Source organism: Ctenopharyngodon idella, chromosome 6, assembly GCF_019924925.1.
Source record: "Ctenopharyngodon idella isolate HZGC_01 chromosome 6, HZGC01, whole genome shotgun sequence".
Classification (NCBI taxonomy): domain Eukaryota; kingdom Metazoa; phylum Chordata; class Actinopteri; order Cypriniformes; family Xenocyprididae; genus Ctenopharyngodon; species Ctenopharyngodon idella.
The window spans coordinates 8,152,011-8,170,388 of NC_067225.1; the positions used below are offsets into that span (position 1 = coordinate 8,152,011).

The window sequence follows — 18,378 nt, forward strand, 5'->3', positions numbered from 1 at the left end:
AGATCCGTTAACATAATTTTATTGACATATCACTTAAGACTTGCTGATATAAAATTATAATTAAACTTTATTTATTGGAGTATTTCTTTATTTCACAATGCACGTCTTAAAGGTTTAGTTCACCCAAAAATGAAAATAATGTCATTTATTACTCACCCTCATGTCGTTCTACAGCTGTAAGGCCTTCATTCATCTTCAGAACACAAATTAAGATATTGTTGATGAAATCCGATGGCTCAGTGAGGCCTCTATTGAGAGCAAAGCCATTCAAACTCTCAAGGTCCATAAAGGTACTAAAACATATTTGAAACAGTTCATGTGAGTTCAGTGGTTCAATTTTAATATTATAAAGCGACAAGAATACTTTTTGTGCGCCAAAAAACAATATCTATATAGGCCGATTTCAAAACACTGCTTCAGAGCTTTACCAAAGACTATCCACCTTATTCCCACGCCCCATGACGCTTTGCGCGAATTATGGGTGTAACTTCCGTTAAGCTGTAAACAGTCAGTGAAAGACTCGCTCTATGAACGCAATTATACGTTTAAAAAAAAAAAAAAAAAAAAACTGGGTACAATGAGATGACATTATTCTACTCACCCTTCAACCAACAAACATTAAAAGGACATTTAATAGTGTAAAAACATCAACAAGGTACTTTCAACAGGCCATAACGGACGGGTTACTATGATATCTGTATTATATAATATATGTTGCCTTAATAAAAAAAATGTTCATGAACTTCAGCATTGCGTGATTACTCTTTCAAAGTGATTTCCATCATTTTTACAAATAATAAATTGTATTTACCTGTGAAAACAAACCTGGAAAGATACGCGAGGCTTTGAGGAGAAAAACGAGAGATTCTTCGTGCATTCCAGTGAAGTATTAATGGGATATATCGTTAATTATATCGGGAGAACAGACCACAAATTTGCAGTATATGTTGTCCTTTTTCATACTATTACAGCGGTATGCAAAGGGACAAAAGAAAATAATCACGAGGATAGAAAGCAGCGACTGAAAAGAGCTCTTGCCATAGATATTCTTGTTACAACATACGTTAAAATACCAATCCTTACGTTATTCTCGTGATGTCTGAAAATAAAACATGAAAGAAAAATTGACAGCTCATTCAGTCAAACTGACGGATAAGCTTTATTTTGTAGGGCAACCTTATGATTTGAAACGATTCGTTTCAGTCTTTTTGAATGGAAGTTCCCCAAACCGGAAGTGCAACCCATAATTCGAAACGCAGTAGGCTAGTCAGGAATAAGGTGGATAGGGACTTTGGCTTTACGAATCGAATCAGTGAATCGGAGCGCCAAAGTCACGTGATTTCAGCAGTTTAGCCGTTTGATAGGAATCCGAATCACTAATTCGAAACAAAAGATTCATAAAGCTCAGAAGCTTCATGAAGCAGTGTTTTGAAATCGGCCCATATAGATATTGTTGAAGTCTTTATTTTGTTTTTTTGGCACAAAAAAAGAATTCTTGTCGCTTTATGATAGTAAGATAGAACCAATGAACTCGCATGAACTGTTTCAAATATGTTTTTAGTGTGGAACGACATGAGGGTGAGTAATAAATGACATTATTTTCATTTTTGGGTGAACTAACCATTTAATATAATTTGTTAATGCCTTAATGTCTTTGTATAATATCAGTCTTTAAATGCAAGATATTTAAAGTATACTTACAATAGTTCCACTTTAGCACAATCAGATATCTTCATTTGGATCTCAGCACTACTTCTGCACAATTAAAGTGCATTAAGTACAAAATTAGTTGTTCCAGTTTAGCGGACTTTAAGTATACCAGTTTAGTATACCAGGGTATTTTTATTAAGCACATAAATATGTAAATGTATTTGTAGTGTACTTAGCACAAAATAAATGCATTTCAAATACATTTTAGTGTATTTTTTTTTCACTTGGGATTTCTGAGATAAACCCCTAGTGACAACTAGCCTCGATCTGTCATATACATTCTTATTTTAAAAGGTATAATGTGAAGACACTGCAGTGTGATGAGAATCAAAAAACAAGTCAGAGTGTGTCATTCACTCCACTGTTTTAATCAAGAGGATTACATCCCATGTACGTGTGTGTACGTACAGGATGTATTCAGTGTGGGATCATCATCTGGTAAATGTGTGCGAGTGGGTCAGCGGTAGAGAGAGAGAGAGGTGTTCTGTATCTTATGCAGTGGGTGAGGAATGATTAAATCTTAATCACTGAATGTGTGTGATAGTGAGAATGTGGCACTGATTGTGTTGTGTGTGATTATGTGTTATGAATCAATAGCTGAAAGACTAAAGGAGTTTTGTGATAGAATGACGTTTGAAAGAATATGAAAGGAGATAAATTCACATCCTGACTGTCCAATCCCTCCCTTCCTAATTTCCTCTCTCACATTCCTACACACTCTCTCTCCCCAGCTGACTCATTTGCTTGTGAGGGATTAAGCAGGATAGAGAGGGATTACGCTTCTTTTTTCCAAGAGGACTTTTCTGTGCTCTGTTATGGAATACTATCCACGTTATTCCTTCTGTTCATACCATCATTTTTGAGTAAGTTAAAACTGACCATCATCATGCAAACTAAACCCTCTTCAGAAGCTCATCAGTGTGTTAAATATTAAACTGGGATCTAAACTGAGAAGACGAACTGAACGTGAGGGAAAAGGGAGGTGAGTAAACAGGATTTGCTTCTAAGTCTCTCTGTCTGGATGTGGGTTTGTGGTTCTTGCCTTCTGGGCTCATCTATGAGGAAGCTCCCTGCGGGACAAATGTAGTAGGCTGTTTATTCACTGTAATCGTTAAACCCTTCCTTGTGTGTGTTCCTGGGATGCTCCATTTGGATTTAGCAATGTTATGTGTAAATTCTATACATATCCTGCAGTCAAGAATCAGATTTGGCTATGCAAATGAACTCAAATACAGAAACACTGAGTTAAAACTACTTTTAAAAGGACAGTAACTCTCAGAAAGAAGAATATTTGAAAATACAGTTTTATGTCACACCCATTTAAGTCATAAAGTCTGAAATTAGGTGCACCTGTTTACCTGCAGTGTTTATCTTTGGGTTATTGTTTATGTAGCAGATGTGTTTTTATCCAAAGCCACTTAGGGTGCACTTATTACCAGGACAGGTCCTTTGGAGTAACCTGTACTTAAGTGTTTTGCTCAAGGTCAAAACTGTCACAAGGGCATTTATGGACCTCCACCATTCTTGGATTTCTGGATTTCCATTCTGGAACTTATGAACTTTGGGTTATCAACCCTTATGCCAAATGTGTCATACTGTTGACACTTTTATCCAGAGTAACATATAATGACAAGGACAGTCCCAATGAACCAAACTAGGGTTTGCACAAGAGCACAACGATGACCCTTATTGAGTTTGAACCTACAAACTTTTGTATACCAGCCCTGATTTTTAAGCCACACCACACTAAACAACCACTATTATTTCTCTGTAAAGGTTTTAAGTGCATAACTAACTCATTATCTCTAGGATATTAACCACTGAAGTAAGGTAAGCCTGGAAACATGAATTGTATTTACAACTACAAAAAGTTCTATACTGCATTTCCCAAAAGCAGTGTAAGTTTAAGTAGATTGTAGAGACCTGGCACCGATTAAGTTTACGAGCTTTTGTGAAACGTGAAATTTCTATTGAATTTACAATTCACTTGGATATAACAGGCGATAACTGATCAGCAGTTATACTTGAGTTCATGTGCTTTTTCTTGCAGCTGTATATGAGGAGGGTAAGTGCATCGTTCTGTTATTCCCTGAACCCCAAAACACTCCTGGATTGACAATGAGACCAGACGTGGAGACTGATCAACGGTCGGCTCCACTGGAGATGGGAGAGAAAGGTAAGAAGCTGCAATGTGACTACTTAAATTTGTAAGCTGCCAACTTAAATTTTAGTTTTGTTTAGTTGATTAGCAACATGCTAATATTAACGCTACTGTAGCTGCTAAAGAAGCCATCCAGCGTCATATATAACTGGCATGTTCCCAACAAGTTCTGGAGGTGTTTGCTTTGTATGTTCCAGGCCTGACACAGATCTTAGCATATGTGATTGCTGAGGTGAGGGGTTCTGTCAATAAAGATATAAATGGAGCTGAGCTATTGTACAGTCTCCTCAACGCCCCCTGGTTGCAGTCCCTACTAAAGGTAGAGTCCATCCTATAGACTTACAGAATTATAGTTATAGGTCAGGGTTCATCATCTCTTTTTTTCTTTGAAGGTGTATGAATGTCTACAGAGGCACATAAAGGGTCCAGCTAGGCCGTATCTCTCCTATTCGTCTGGACTCTCACTACAGGTCAGCTCTACTCTCACTGTCCTTAATTTTCACCATAGTTTGGTCTGCTCGTACCATGTATTTTGTTTATATTTCCTTGATGGAGTTTAAAATATGACCTCCAAAGCTTAATCTCTTAGTGTGACTGAGGATTTGCAAACATTGCAGATAGTACCAATCAGAGTTGGAGTCTTGATCTTGTGGTCTTGGTCTTAAGATATCTTGACACCAGTCTGTGACTTTGGGGTTAGGTTTTGGCTGAATCTGGGGCTTATGAAGTCTAGTGCTGGTCTGGGCCTTTGGGGTCTGGTGTTGGTTTGGATCTAGGTCATAGAGCAGGGGTGGCAACTCTGGCCCTTAAGGTTCACTGTCCATCTAATTTAACCAAAGTAATTAGAATTACTTGAAAATTAGAGGCAGTTGTGTTTGATTAGGATTGGAGCTAAACTCTACAGGACAATAAATCTCAAGGGTTAGAGTTACCATCCCTGTCTTAGAGTGTCTGCTAGAGGTCTGGTCTTGACTCCAACTTTTGTACTTATACATTTTGATTTCCTAATATGTCATTACTCTTGTTTTGGCATTCTAGGTACTGTCTGACCTGCTTGCAGTCCCAAACCCCTCAAATGAAGCTCGAGAACTGTATGCCCTCCTCAGTCAGCCCCACTTTCAGGTGAGCATTCTCTCTAAAGATACTGTTATGTTTTTTAAACAATAAGCGGTTTAGAGAGGCAAAGTCATTAGTGTTTTGGCCATCACTCTCTACTTAGCAGAACCTTTTTGAAGTCTCAGGCCAGACATTTTCATAATGTTTTAGGCCATACTTTTTTATGGACTGATAGATGTTGGTAGACATTGTTGTTATGTCTCTTTAATTAGAAGAGACATAACAAATTTTTAAAGATGGACACTTCGAGTATTCAGTTAGTTGTGTGGAATGTTTTGTCAACCTTAAAAATAATAGAAACCGCATATATTTTTCAGGCTCTCCTCTCGGCTCATGACACAGTAAGTCTGAGGGACTATGAACCAGATCTGCCAGCACTGCCTAACGACCTGCCTGAAGACGAGGAAGCCATGAGGATTGTTTGCTTAGTCAAAAACAATCAGCCTCTGGTGAGCATGACCAGAAAAAGGAGTGGCAGGCAAATCTAAGACTTGCTTTTACTGACCTGTCCTGTGATTTATTTTGGCTCTTTCAATGTACATTGCTGGAGCCTTTCTTTCAGATAAGCATGGCAAAAAGGTACAGCGATAAAGACTGCTAGTGGTTTAAAAACTTCTTTCTTCTTATGTTTCTTATATATTAGTTTGTTTGTTACTTATTTATTTTTAAATCTCACTAATAGTTGATCTTGTAAAGTGTTTTGTTTGGTAACTGTGAGCTGTGTGTTGTCATGGATAGACCAGAACTGGAAGAAGGTTTCAAAGCCACTGGGAAACTTTAAGGCAAGCAACCCACTGTGGACTCTTCTCAGCTGGGGGACGGCTGGATGGAGGCTTAGATGCCAAGTTGGAAGGTCCCCGGGTGGGTGGTTCCATATCCACAGAGACTGTGTCCCCAAATGTTGTTGCTCCCACCGCTGCACAACTATGCAACACTTTTGGCAGTTGCCGACAGAGCAATGCATTATGGAAACAGAGCCTCAGTTGCTCCACCCCTTGTGTTTGTAGCTCAGTTGTGATTGGTAAGGACCAAAACTGTGGATTTGGAGATTCCCGTTACTACATTCATCAAGATTTGCAAGTTGTATGCTGAAAGCATTATCTAATTAGTGTTCTTTGTTTTCTTGTCTTATCCATTTCACCATTCATTTCTCATTCTTTCTCTGAAGATAATTTGATTGAGGATGTAGACAGTGGGGAGGAGAGTGATGTTGGTAATTCTGTGCCACATACATTCTCCCAACCTTCCCCATGGATTTCCTCATCATCTTGCTGCTATCATCCTCCTCCAGAACCTTCGAGAACAACCCCTCATGCCCAAACTGCTCCCCCAAGCCCAATGCACTGTCATCGGGTAAGGGAGACCATCACATGCTCCCATACAAGGCTGGAAAAAGAGGAAGGTCTGGCTGAATTGCAGAGTACGTTGCAGCAGGCCACCAGCTGCATGGAGCGCAGTTCTGAAAACGTCCACCTGCTTGGTGAGAGGATGGCTGCTGCTACTGAACGCATATCTGAGAGTGTGCAGGAGAATTCTCAGGCTTTGACAATGCTAACACATGTAGTAGAGAAACTCCAGGAGCTAGTATCCACAAGCAACACATCTTCAGTATCTCCACATTGCGCTGAGACTGCAAGAACCATGGTTAATCGGATGGGTAGTAGATCGCTCAGTGTTCCCGCCAGTCCAGCTATTGCCTCTTCCTCTCGCTTTTCTCATTGTCCTACCTGCTCCTCCTCCTCATCTTCTTCCTCATCTGCTATCACTCTGCTGGAGCAGCCAGTGCTATCAAAGGGGAGATCCTTTAATCCCAAAACAAAGCAATCGCTATCTTCTCAAAGGAGACAGGATGATGTACAGCACTGGATGACCAATGGGTCCTTGACGTCTAGCCCTGCTCAAAACCACAAAGTGAACAGCAGCACATTTGGATGTTTCTTTAACCAGAAGAAGAAGAAGAAAAAGGAATAAGGCTACCTTCACTTTTCCACGTTATGAACATCCTTTTCCGATTCTGGCTGTCTCAAGCATGCAGGTCTTTCAAATATTTAATATGTGTGTTCATCATCTAATATGTCTTCTCTCACGACCAGGCCTTGACGTTGCCATTGTCACATTAGTGCTTGTCCAACCTTTTTGGAAGTAATGTATTGTTTTGTTTTGTTTGTTTTTTTTATTTGTCATTCTCATTGGTTTAACATCTTCATCATCTCTATGACTCTATCCCTTCTCATATCATCATTTCTTTACATTCATAACTTCTTTTGACTGTTTCTTCTTTCCCTTCATGTAACATTGCAGTTCAGTTTGTCATTGAATAATGTTCCTGGCGTATGGAGTTAATATTGTGCCATAATTAAACAAACAAATCCAGCACTCTGCAAACAAACACGATCTGCTTTGCAAAAGAAAACTCGTCTTGCAAACACACAGAAAGGGATGTGCAAATACAAAGGTCAGTTTGAGCGAAAACGCAGAGGAGTAACAAATATATGCATTGTGTTTTACAAATATAAATTACGATTGTAAGACACTTGCCTTTTTATGAGATCTCTCGGCTTGATTTTCTCAAAAATGTGTGCAGGCAGATTTTCTCACAAATGCAGTTGAGCAACTTCCTCTTCCAAAACAGCAGATGGCGCTTTGCTATAGGTCAATTTACGCTAGTCTCCCGAGAGAAGATCGTGTTTGTTTGCAAAATGCTGGATTTGTTTGTTTAATTATGGCACAATATTCACTCCATACTGGCATGCCACTTCCATCAGATGTAGCCATGATGTTTGATGAATGCATGTTTTGTGCTTCATACATATCGAATGAAGCCTTGTAGAAATTTGCAGATTAATATCTGCTTTCTTCTAACATATAGGGAGCAACAATCAGGAGAGATGACGTGACTGGGGAAATATACATTGCTCGGGTTATACATGGAGGACTGGCTGACCGCAGTGGTGAGGGTTCCCTGACTGTACTGTTTTTTTTCTGAACCTCTCTTCTCTATTTGTGTCTCTGATATGCCATACTCACATATCGTATGTTCTCGATGTTTATATTACATGTCTCACAGAGTCTCCATTTTTGTCTATGTGCTTCCTGTTGAAGGTCTTTTGCATGCTGGAGATAGGCTGGTGGAGGTAAACGGTCATCCAGTGTTTGGACTGGAACCAGAACAGATCATACAAATTCTGGTTAGTACACACTCTCACTCTTATATGAGTATATATTATATGTTTTGTTCCCTCTTGCTGTTTAGCTAGTATAACTGATTCTGTCACAGCTCATAGCAGCTGGCCTTCCTGACACCCACCCCCTTAAACCTCACTCCCCTCCGGGTCACGGCACCAATGTGACCAGTTTTGCTCAGCCCATTTTGAGTGGTGCTCGAACCAGGCAAGACACGTCCATTATATATATCCATAATTTCATAACACTCTGTATTGGTTGTTAAAGTGGAATGAATAACTCTCTTTGTCTCAAACCAGTGATCTACTTTACCAAACAACAAAGCTACTCTCATTTAATTTAAAAGGAATTAAAAGAAAACTATGATAAATCAATATTCATGAAGTTTTGTGTCTTTATTTTCTGCCATAGGCTCACTCCCATGGAACCATAATGTTTAAGGTGGTTCCCATCACTGACAGGCCAGTCAACAACCAAACCATGGTGAGCAAATAAACTTCAATTTGATTAGTCTATAGCAGAAATAGAATGGAATACCTGATGAGATAATCTTTATTTAAAAAAAAAAAAAAAAAAAAAAAAAAAAAGGTAGGAATCAAGCATCCAGTTCCTTGGAATCGTTAACCAACTATGGTCGCAAGTTTCGTCGTCATCAGCATAGTTCAACGAGTCTGTGTTTACTGAAACCATAGTTGTAATGAACATTCGCAAACCTCATCACAAAGTTGTGTGGTTGGAAACTACAGCTCTTGACCTGTGGTTAGAAGCATAGTTTTGTGTTCATGTGCATGTCACTTAACAAAAATCCTTATTTGGAACAAAATAAGCAAGCTGACATTCAGTACAATCTATATCTCTTATTTTCAATATATACAAATGTCATTTACGTCTTTTCGTTTGTAGAACGAGCCTATGATTGAATCTTGAAATAAAGCAAAATATGTATTTAAATATTTTATTAGAAATTTTAACAGCAAGATAATTGTAATTACACTTTTTTAAAATGCAAACAAAACTTAAATTCTAACAAATAGGCATAAAAAAGAAGAAGAAGAAGAAAAAAAAAAAAAATTGTTGAACAGAAAATAAACTCTTCCTCACCCAAAAACTCAACCCATAAGTGCTATCCAGTGGTAAAGGTAGGTAATGTAGGCATGATAAACATTAATCACAAGTTTGCCAAATTTTTTGAAATAACAAAGTCTTGTCTATTAGGGTATATCTAATTCTCAGGTTAGAATCTAAAAATTGACATTTGTCACATAATGGAGACACTTATGGAAATATTTTATTTAATTTACACTTGGAATAATGAAGCCTATGGGAAATTAAGCAAAATAACTGAGAATTAGTCCTCTGATGCCATGTCTGTAATTTATAGCAAAAAATCTATCATTAATTCGCTTTCAAACAGATTCATTAAAATAAGTTATAACTCCACCACCTATGTGACATCACTGAACGTTGAACGACAAATTTGCAATAATACAGTTTCAGGAAACAGTCGTGAGTAGCTAGTTGATTTCTTCAATGTTGTCGTATCGCATCGTACTATGGTAGTGAAGCAACGAGTTGCGTCGTTGTACGGGAAACACACCCCTGTGTAGTTGGCTCGCCGGTGTGGTGAGAAATCAAGCCCCCCCAGGAATCGGGTCTCATTTAGGACCCCGAGTGATCCCATTGGTTCAACAGACTTTTAATGGGTAGTACTTTTAGCGCCTCATTCCTGCAATTCCTGCAAAATCACTTTTTTTCTATTATTCAATTCAATTCAATTTCTCATTGATTTCTCATGACACTGGAAGTTTGCAAGAAAACAGGAGGAGGTGCGAGACCAAACATGGCTGTCTTTGTTGTCACCAATATATGTGTATTTAAAAAAATAAAAAGGCAGGAATCAAGCAGCAGCAGCTCATTACTGTTTTAATGTATAACAATAAAACAGCGACACATAGAGTGTAATTGATTATACCACACTACTTCATTTTCCCAAAATGTGCAGAATAGTGTATCCCAAAATGCAATGCATTAGTCTTGACCTTTCATTTTCAGTATGGCAAATGTCCAGAAGTGAAATCAGCTTATTGTCTTTACTTGACTAGTTATTAGATCAAACTAATAGAAATTAAAAACATTTTATAACAACTTAATACATGGTTATTTACATAAATAAATATATATTACATTCTATGTGTCAAGGTGTATTGTATATATCTGTGTCTATAAACAAAATATTTGGCTTTTTGTACATGTGCATGACATTTTCTCTCTTTTCACAAGCTGTATGTGCGAGCCATGGTGGACTACAATCCCCAATTGGACCCTTCCATTCCCTGCGCAGATGCCGGCATGGTGTTCAGGAAGGGAGATATACTAGAGATAGTGGATCAGTCAGACACCCTTTGGTGGCAGGCTGTAAAACTACCCAGCATCTCTGCCTGCGCTGGCCTCATTCCTTCCACAAGCTTGCTGAAAAGGTCAGTTCTAAGTAGTCAGGGGTTAAAGGTCTGTGACAGAATAATTACACTTGTGCAATGGCTATGATTTGATGAGATTTGGCAGCTGACTTGAATGTGATTTGAGATTATGCTGATAATCACTGCTGTCCCCAATTTTAAAACCCAAATGTGATTGTGTTTGCGTTTGTAGGAAGCAGAAAGAGTTCTGGTGGTCTCAGCCTTATCAACCTCACACTTGTGTCAAAACATGTGAGTAAACTGTATAAATGCTGTTATTGTTTTACATATATGTGCATTTATTCAGAATGTGTTTAATTCAACTGTTATGTATTGGTTATATTTTGTTTCCATGCTAACCTGCAGTGAGTACAGTGGATGAAGGTGAGCATTTATTCAAGAGTCTAGAAATACACAACCCTGTTCTTGAATTTGACTTTGTTTCAGAACTCATATTAACAGGTTACAGTATTCACACTTCCCACCCGAATATATAGCGGACATACAATGAGTTTAGAAGTGTGGGTGCAGAAAATATGATGAAAATGCACTATTTCTATTATAATTATTATAATTTCTAACATTATATACCGTTATGCTGCTTAATATTTTTGTGGAAACCATGATACTTTTTTTTTTGCAGGATTCTATGATGAACAGAAAGTTTAAAAAACTTTTTTTTCCATTCCGTATAGATTAAATAAGAATTTTGCAGTAAAATATCAAAAAAACACTAGGCCCGTGTTATATATTTTGTTCACTTGAGTACTTACAATATCCCAAATGTTTCCAACCATTTGTAAATCGTGAGAAAATTGCAATTTTAACCAAGGCTCCGGGACGTCTGAGGAGTCACCTGTCAGTTGCATCATCCGCGTTACCCTCGGTTTCCGTTTTTTTTTTTTGTAGAAACCATGGAAACACCAAAGACGCTTTATTATTACATTATAACATCATTTTCAACACACTCAAATATATCTAATATGATAAACAGAGCTGTTTTACCTCATACTCATGACCGGAAAAGCGGAAGCAGCGCCGGCGACTTTGACATAATAAAAGTTCCGCTGCTCGTGAGGCGTGTGTTGCTCCGGCGGCCTCGTTCAGCTCCCACAACAGTCGGTCCTGCTCTGCTTCATACTACAATAACATTAGTAATTGCATCCATGAACATGATTTCTTCCCGATTCCTATCCCGATTCTTTTGCACCGGCTGTGAGGTGAAGACCACATGTCCCAAGATTCCACGCTCAAACTTGGCCTCATCAAGCTATGCCTTTGTTTTGAATAGGCCTCTAGCGCCCTCTAGCGGACAGAAAATATTACATATTGCACCTTTAATTACTCTTGGATGTAAATGTGGTCTTCCTCGTGTGAATTAGAAAACCATTTTATAATGTCTGTTTTTAATGAAAAATGTAGTAACCCCCCCAAAAAATCACTGTTTTCTAGTTAGTTCAGTTTTGTAGCAGAAACTGAAAACAGACGAGTTACACTATTGCTTTGCTCACACCCTGCAGTGTGAAACAGACCTTAGACTCATCGCTGATCTTTCTTTTTGCCTCTTTTTTTCCTTCGCCCCCAGAGGATGACATGATTGCCATAGATGAAAAATGTGTAGAAGCAGGTCAGTTTTCTTGTCTGTTTTAAATGAGTATTAAAATCGTATCTATATAATGCTTGTTATATTTACACCTGTGTGTTTGTGTTCACTGTGCACAGATGAGGAGGCATTTGAATCTGGTAGGTAAGAGAAAAATGTACTGAATTCAGGTTTAGGGTCGATGTTTAACGGTACTGACCCCCAACCAAAACTATTTCTGTGACTATAGCAATAACTAGATTTGTGAACAAATGATAATATTATGGTGTTAAAGATTAAGTGTGCCACAAATATGATATTGAGTGCATCTTTAAATACTTTAAAATGTTGCTTTTGATAACTTATGTTGCTGTTTCCTTCATGATGATTCATCAGAAGAGCTAAAGGATGGTGAGTGTGTATATATTACTATAGAAATCATAAAGTTTAATATTAATTGCCATTGCTTGTGCTGATTTGATAATTTTGATTAAGTCAATAAATTTGTTAAAGGCTTAGTTTTTGTTTAAGAGTAATTATTTCTGTCATTAATTACTCACCCTCATGTCGTTCCAAACCCGTAAGACCTTTATTCATCTTCGGAACACGAATTAAGATATTTTTGATGAAATCCAAGAGGTTTTTTTATCCTCCATAGAAAGCAACGTAATTACCGCATTCAAGTTCCAGAAAGGTAGTAAAGACATTGTTAAAATAGTTCACGTGACAACAGTGGTTCAACCTTAATGTTATGAAGTGACGAGAATCATTTTTGTGCACGAAAACAAAAAAATAACGACTTTATTCAACAATTTCTGAAAAAAAAACAACTCAGATTTCATCAAAAAATATCTTAATTTGTGTTCTGAAGATGAACGAAGGTCTTACGGGTGTGGAACGACATGAGGGTGAGTAATAAATGACAAATTTAATTTTTGGGTTAACTAACCCTTTAAAATATGCATAAACTGTGGCTTGTGATGTGTTTCAGAGGAGAGTGAATTCAACACGAACATTGAGGGGATTTATCTGAGTGAGTGTCTCTCAGATATTACAAGATTTACTGGTTTATATTTGCTACAGCAGATTAGATGGTTTATGGCATCACAAACACTGACCAGATGAAGCCAACTTTGGTTGGTTTATCTACGACTCGGTTGTAGATACCTACATTTTGCACATACATATGTGTGTTCATACTAATGATTTAAAGGCATAATATGTACGATTTTTGGATTAAAATATCCAAAAAACACTACAACAGTTATATATTTTGTTGACTTGAGTACTTCCAGATGTTTCCAAGAATGTTTAAATTCAGAGAAATAAGCTATTTTAACCAGAACATGGACCGTGTCCGCGCGTCACCTATCAATGACATCATACCTAGGTTACCCTCGATTTCCGGTTTTATGTTGTAAAAACCATCGAAACACCAAAGACGCTTTAATGTATTATATGAACAATTGTTTGGATACATTTATAGATAGAAAACTAATCATTGTTATATAGATCAACAGATTTAGTCTTAACAGTAATACAGCATTCTCTCCGTCATACAATATGTTTTAAAATGAATGGCATGCCATTTAACAACACAAGCATAATATTATATACATCATTTTCAACACACTAATATGATAAACAGAGCTGCGTTACCCCACATACACATCACTGGAAGAAGCAGAAGCAGCGACTGCGGCATAATAAAAGTTCCTCTGATCTCGAGGAGTGTGTCGCACTCGTCTCTCATTAGCAATCGCTCCAGTGGCAGCACAGCACTCGCCCTGCTCTGATTCATACTACAGTAACGTTAATAATCTCATCCATGAACATGATTTCTGCCCGAGTCCCGTCGGATTCTTTTCCACCAGCTGCAAGGTGAAGACGGCATCTCCCGTGATTCCGCGCTCAATCTCGCCATCATCAAGCTACGCCTTTGTTTTGAATAGGCGACCCCTAGTGGCGAAAAACTACATATTGTACCTTTAAATGAATAAGGTTTTTTTCATATTGACCATTTAGGTGGCTGGAGATGACAAAACTCATTTTGTGGTGTTATTTTAGTTGTAAAATCACAATTAGATCAAATGCATTGATTATATTAGATTAATAACAAAATACAACACATACCACATATTAATTATCTGTTCCTGATTTTGTAGCATCATATGACTGTTTGCATTTTTAATGGCCGTTTATTCTTTGTACATCTTATCTTGTGTATGTCAGCTGGTTTTCGACGAAGTCTGCGTCTCTGTCGGCGGCGGCGAGGTCAGGCTTTTGGAACGTCCCAGTCCTGCACCATGCGCTGCCCCACAAGCTGTTACAGTTCCCTGGCCAACCCTTATGAGGAGGTGGTGCGGTACCAGCACCATCCAGGGCACACACACCGCCTCATAGCACTGCTGGGTGAGTGGGCTAAAATCAGCCGGCAAAATACACATATACTACAGGTCAAAATTTTGGAATAATTATGATTTTTTATGTTTTTGAAAGAAGTCTCTTATGGTCACCAAGGTTGCATTTATTTGATCGAAAATACAGTAAAAATAATATTATTTAATATTACTAATAATAGTAATATTGTGAAATATTATTACAATTTAAAAGAACTGTTTTCTCTTTTAATATATTTTAAAATATAATTTAATCCTGTGTTCAAAGCTGAATTTTCAGCATCATTACTCCCAGTAAGATTACCTTTTATTCAGCAAGGATGCATTAAATTGATCAAAAATGACAGTAAAGACATTTATAATGTTACAAAAAATTTGTTTCACAACAATGCTGTTCTTTTTATCAAAGAATCCTGAAAAAAATGTATCACAGTTTCCACATAAATTTTCTATATATATTTAAATAGAAAACAGTTATGTTAATATGTAATAATATTTCACAATATTACTGTATTGTTGATGAAATAAATGCAGCTTTGGTGAGCATTAGAGAATTCTTTTAGAAACATTAAAAAAATCTTACCGACTCCAAACCGGTAGTGTTGATCTTCTACAACTTCCTGTAGCTCCATTCCCGCTTGCACATTATCATGTATGATATGCCATCAGGTCCATCTGGTGTCGGGGTGAATGAATTACGCAGGAGGCTAATTGAGATCAATCCAAAAGTCTACCAAGGAGCCGTTCCTCGTGAGTTTCATACTACAAATATTACTTTAATGTGTGATACAACTGTGCTGATTTTGAAGATATCTAATTTTATTTGCACTCAGATACCACACGGCCACCCAAATGTCATGAGGAATCTGGCAGAGAATATCACTTTATCAGCCGAGAGCAGTTTGACACCATGGTCTGCAATCACAGGTGCTCTAAATATACTAGTCAGTGCATAAACAGATGTTTCCTGATGTTTTTTTTTTTTTTTTTTTTGCTAATGCTAAATAGGTCAGTGATACTTTTTTCCCTCTTTGTTCCTCAGATTTATTGAGTTTGGGGAGTTGAGAGGTCATCTCTATGGCACTAGTGTGGATGCGATTAAAGATGTTTTGGCAAGTGGGAAGATCTGTGTGATTGACATTGAGCCACATGTGAGTTTCTCCTCCTGGCAATATATATCTATATACATAGTCAAACCAAAAATTCTTCAGACATTTTCGATATTTTTGATATATTTTTACTAGTGGGTGCAGGACACTATAGTTCATTTATGTAAGTGAGGATAGCAAAATAAAGTAAACTGTGACATATTATACCCAAAAATTCTTCATACAGTGGACTAGCAGGAAAATGTATAAAAATTTGGAACCAAAAATTCTTCAGACACTTTGACCTGACCATATATATATATATATATATATATATATATATTAATCTGTTGTTATTAGTTGTATTAAGGTTTATTGATAATATTTAATGTTAGGAATGTGAACAAACCCTTAAAGTTGGCATGAACTGAGATTAGTGATAGTCTTGTCTTCCTTATTGTGATGAAGAGTGACCTGTGCCGAAACGGCTTCTTGAACAAGAAAAAATTTAGGGCGGGACTTAATTTTGTCCATTGGGAATTGATTGGATGGTTGCAGTTTGCTATTACTGTGATGTCATGTGAGTGACAGGTTGTCCCGCCCTCGCGCCAGTAAACACGTCATCAGAGAAGAGATGTCGCTGCAAGTGGGAGGGGAAGTTGTTTTGATTTATCAAAGATTATAAGTGCACATGAATTAAAAAAAAAATTGATATGCATGGATAAATAATTTTTAATAAATACTGCAAAATTCCATTAAAAACAACAAAAAAACAAAACAAAACAAGAATTGTCCGTTTTCATATCATGACTAACCCTAAATATTAAACATAGATGTGTTTATTAATATTTTTTAATTATTTTTATTTCCATTTTTTTTTTATATTTTCATTTTAATGTTACATTTTTAGAAATTTCATTGTACTTGACATTTTTATGCATATTTTTTATTTCAGTGTTAGTTCAGTTCATTTTTAGTAAAACTTATTTCAGTTCTATTTTTCATCTAATATTTATATTATTCTTAGAAATGTGAATTATGTTCTTGACCTTCAGGCATTAGAGTCAGTAAGGACCGCAGAGCTGAGGGCGTATGTCATCTTTATAAAGCCTCCTACTGTTGAGCAGATGAAACGCACACGAATGAACTCACATATCATCACAAATTACTACATCAGCCGACCCTTTAAGGTGAGCTTACATCTTTACCTGTGTTCTCTCGGTTTATCACTGTTTTCACTTCAGTTTATGTTTGCTGTCTTTAAAGTACCATATCTCCATTGTTCTCTATATTTTCTCTCTCTTGAGACAGGATGAAGATTTTCAGGAGATCGAGGATGCAGGACGCAAGATGGAACAGCATTACTGTCAGTTCTTTGATCATGTGATAGTAAACGACGGCCTGCAGGCCGCATGTGTGCAGCTGCTGACTGCAGTGAGAAGAGCTCAGGATGAACCACAGTGGGTACCGACCGCATGGATCAGATCAACGGACCAGTCTTAATATGAAGAGATGCCACGAGAAGAGCTCAGAGATACTGCAGGATAGCAGATGGGCATGGATATGCAAATAAACTTCCTTTTTCACCTTTTATGGTGAGAATAATGTGTTTTGTCTGTAAAAATGTTAGAGTCTTGACACAAAATATGTTCTATTCACATTTTTTCAGGTGTCAAAATATTTTGTTGACATTTTGTTTGCTCTTGTGAAAAAAATAAAACCTAAACCTTTATTAATGTCAATGTCACTTTCTTTATATAGCACAATTAAAACAACACATGTTGACCAATGTGCTTTGCTTTACATCATTTGTAAAATAACACATCACACCACAATAAGATACATCAAACAGTCAGTCAATGGTTAAAAGCCATGAAAAACAAGTTTTAAAGGGATAGTTCACCTAAAAATGAAAATTATCCCATGATTTACTCACCCTCAAGCCATCCTAGGTGTAGGTCTAGGTCATCCTAGGTCTTCTTTCAGACGAACACAATCAGAGATAAATTTAAACATATCCTGGCTCTACCAAGCTTTATAATTGTAGTGAGCGGGGACTGTTGGGTTTTGAAGCCCAAAAAAAACAAAAAAATGCATCCATCCATCATAAATATAATCCATACGGCTCCAGGGGGTTAATAAAGGCATTCTGAAGCGAAGCGATGGGTTTTTATAAGAAAAATATCCATATTTAAAACTTTATTAAGTATAATAACTAGCTTCTGCCCAAATTATCATGGGATAATTTTCATTTTTGGGTGAACTATCCCTTTAAGCTGTGATTTAAATTCATATAAAGTACTAGCAGCTCTAATATAATTAGGCACAGCTACAACTCTCCAAAAGAAATATTAAGTATTTTTTGAGAACTCTTAATCCACTTTAAACTGTACTTGATTTTGAGGATTTCCAGGTCTGGAGTGACGAGGAGAAATAAGAACAGTTGGCATGTGTTTATGGGACACTGGCATTTTCATCTGAAATTTGAAAACTTGAAAATCAATAGTTGACCTAAAATGAAAATTCTGTTATCATTTATTCATCGTCATGTCGTTCTAAACTTTTATGCTTTTTTTTCTTCCGTGGAACACAAGATATTTTGAAGAACATTGGGAACCAAACAACATTTTATTTTTGGGTCAACTACCCCTTCAAGGCTTTCCATAAAAGTATCTCCATAAGG

The 18,378-nt window shown here is 37.1% G+C and overlaps 1 protein-coding gene across 1 annotated transcript; it reads left to right on the plus strand.

The window, feature by feature from the left end:
- Window positions 1-2,110: 2,110 nt before the first annotated feature.
- mpp4b (MAGUK p55 scaffold protein 4b) lies at window positions 2,111-17,707 on the plus strand. The gene is made up of 22 exons (XM_051898250.1): window positions 2,111-2,692; window positions 3,761-3,886; window positions 4,069-4,190; window positions 4,264-4,341; window positions 4,910-4,993; window positions 5,305-5,436; window positions 7,857-7,938; window positions 8,090-8,175; window positions 8,582-8,653; window positions 10,451-10,647; window positions 10,820-10,878; window positions 10,993-11,010; window positions 12,212-12,253; window positions 12,349-12,369; window positions 12,605-12,619; window positions 13,200-13,241; window positions 14,441-14,620; window positions 15,277-15,357; window positions 15,441-15,534; window positions 15,650-15,758; window positions 16,751-16,885; window positions 17,007-17,707. Exons 2-22 carry the CDS (start codon window positions 3,829-3,831, stop codon window positions 17,196-17,198), a joined length of 1,899 nt encoding a protein of 632 aa, XP_051754210.1. The 5' UTR covers window positions 2,111-2,692; window positions 3,761-3,828; the 3' UTR covers window positions 17,199-17,707.
- The last annotated feature ends 671 nt before the right edge of the window (window positions 17,708-18,378 follow it).

Excerpts from the sequence above, each read along its gene's own strand:
- mpp4b (XM_051898250.1), top strand. The coding sequence starts at position 3,829 with ATGAGACCAGACGTGGAGACTGATCAACGGTCGGCTCCACTGGAGATG. Across the intron at positions 14,621-15,276 it reads CCGCCTCATAGCACTGCTGG|GTCCATCTGGTGTCGGGGTG; the intron begins GTGAGTGGGCTA and ends ATATGCCATCAG. Across the intron at positions 15,759-16,750 it reads TGATTGACATTGAGCCACAT|GCATTAGAGTCAGTAAGGAC; the intron begins GTGAGTTTCTCC and ends CTTGACCTTCAG.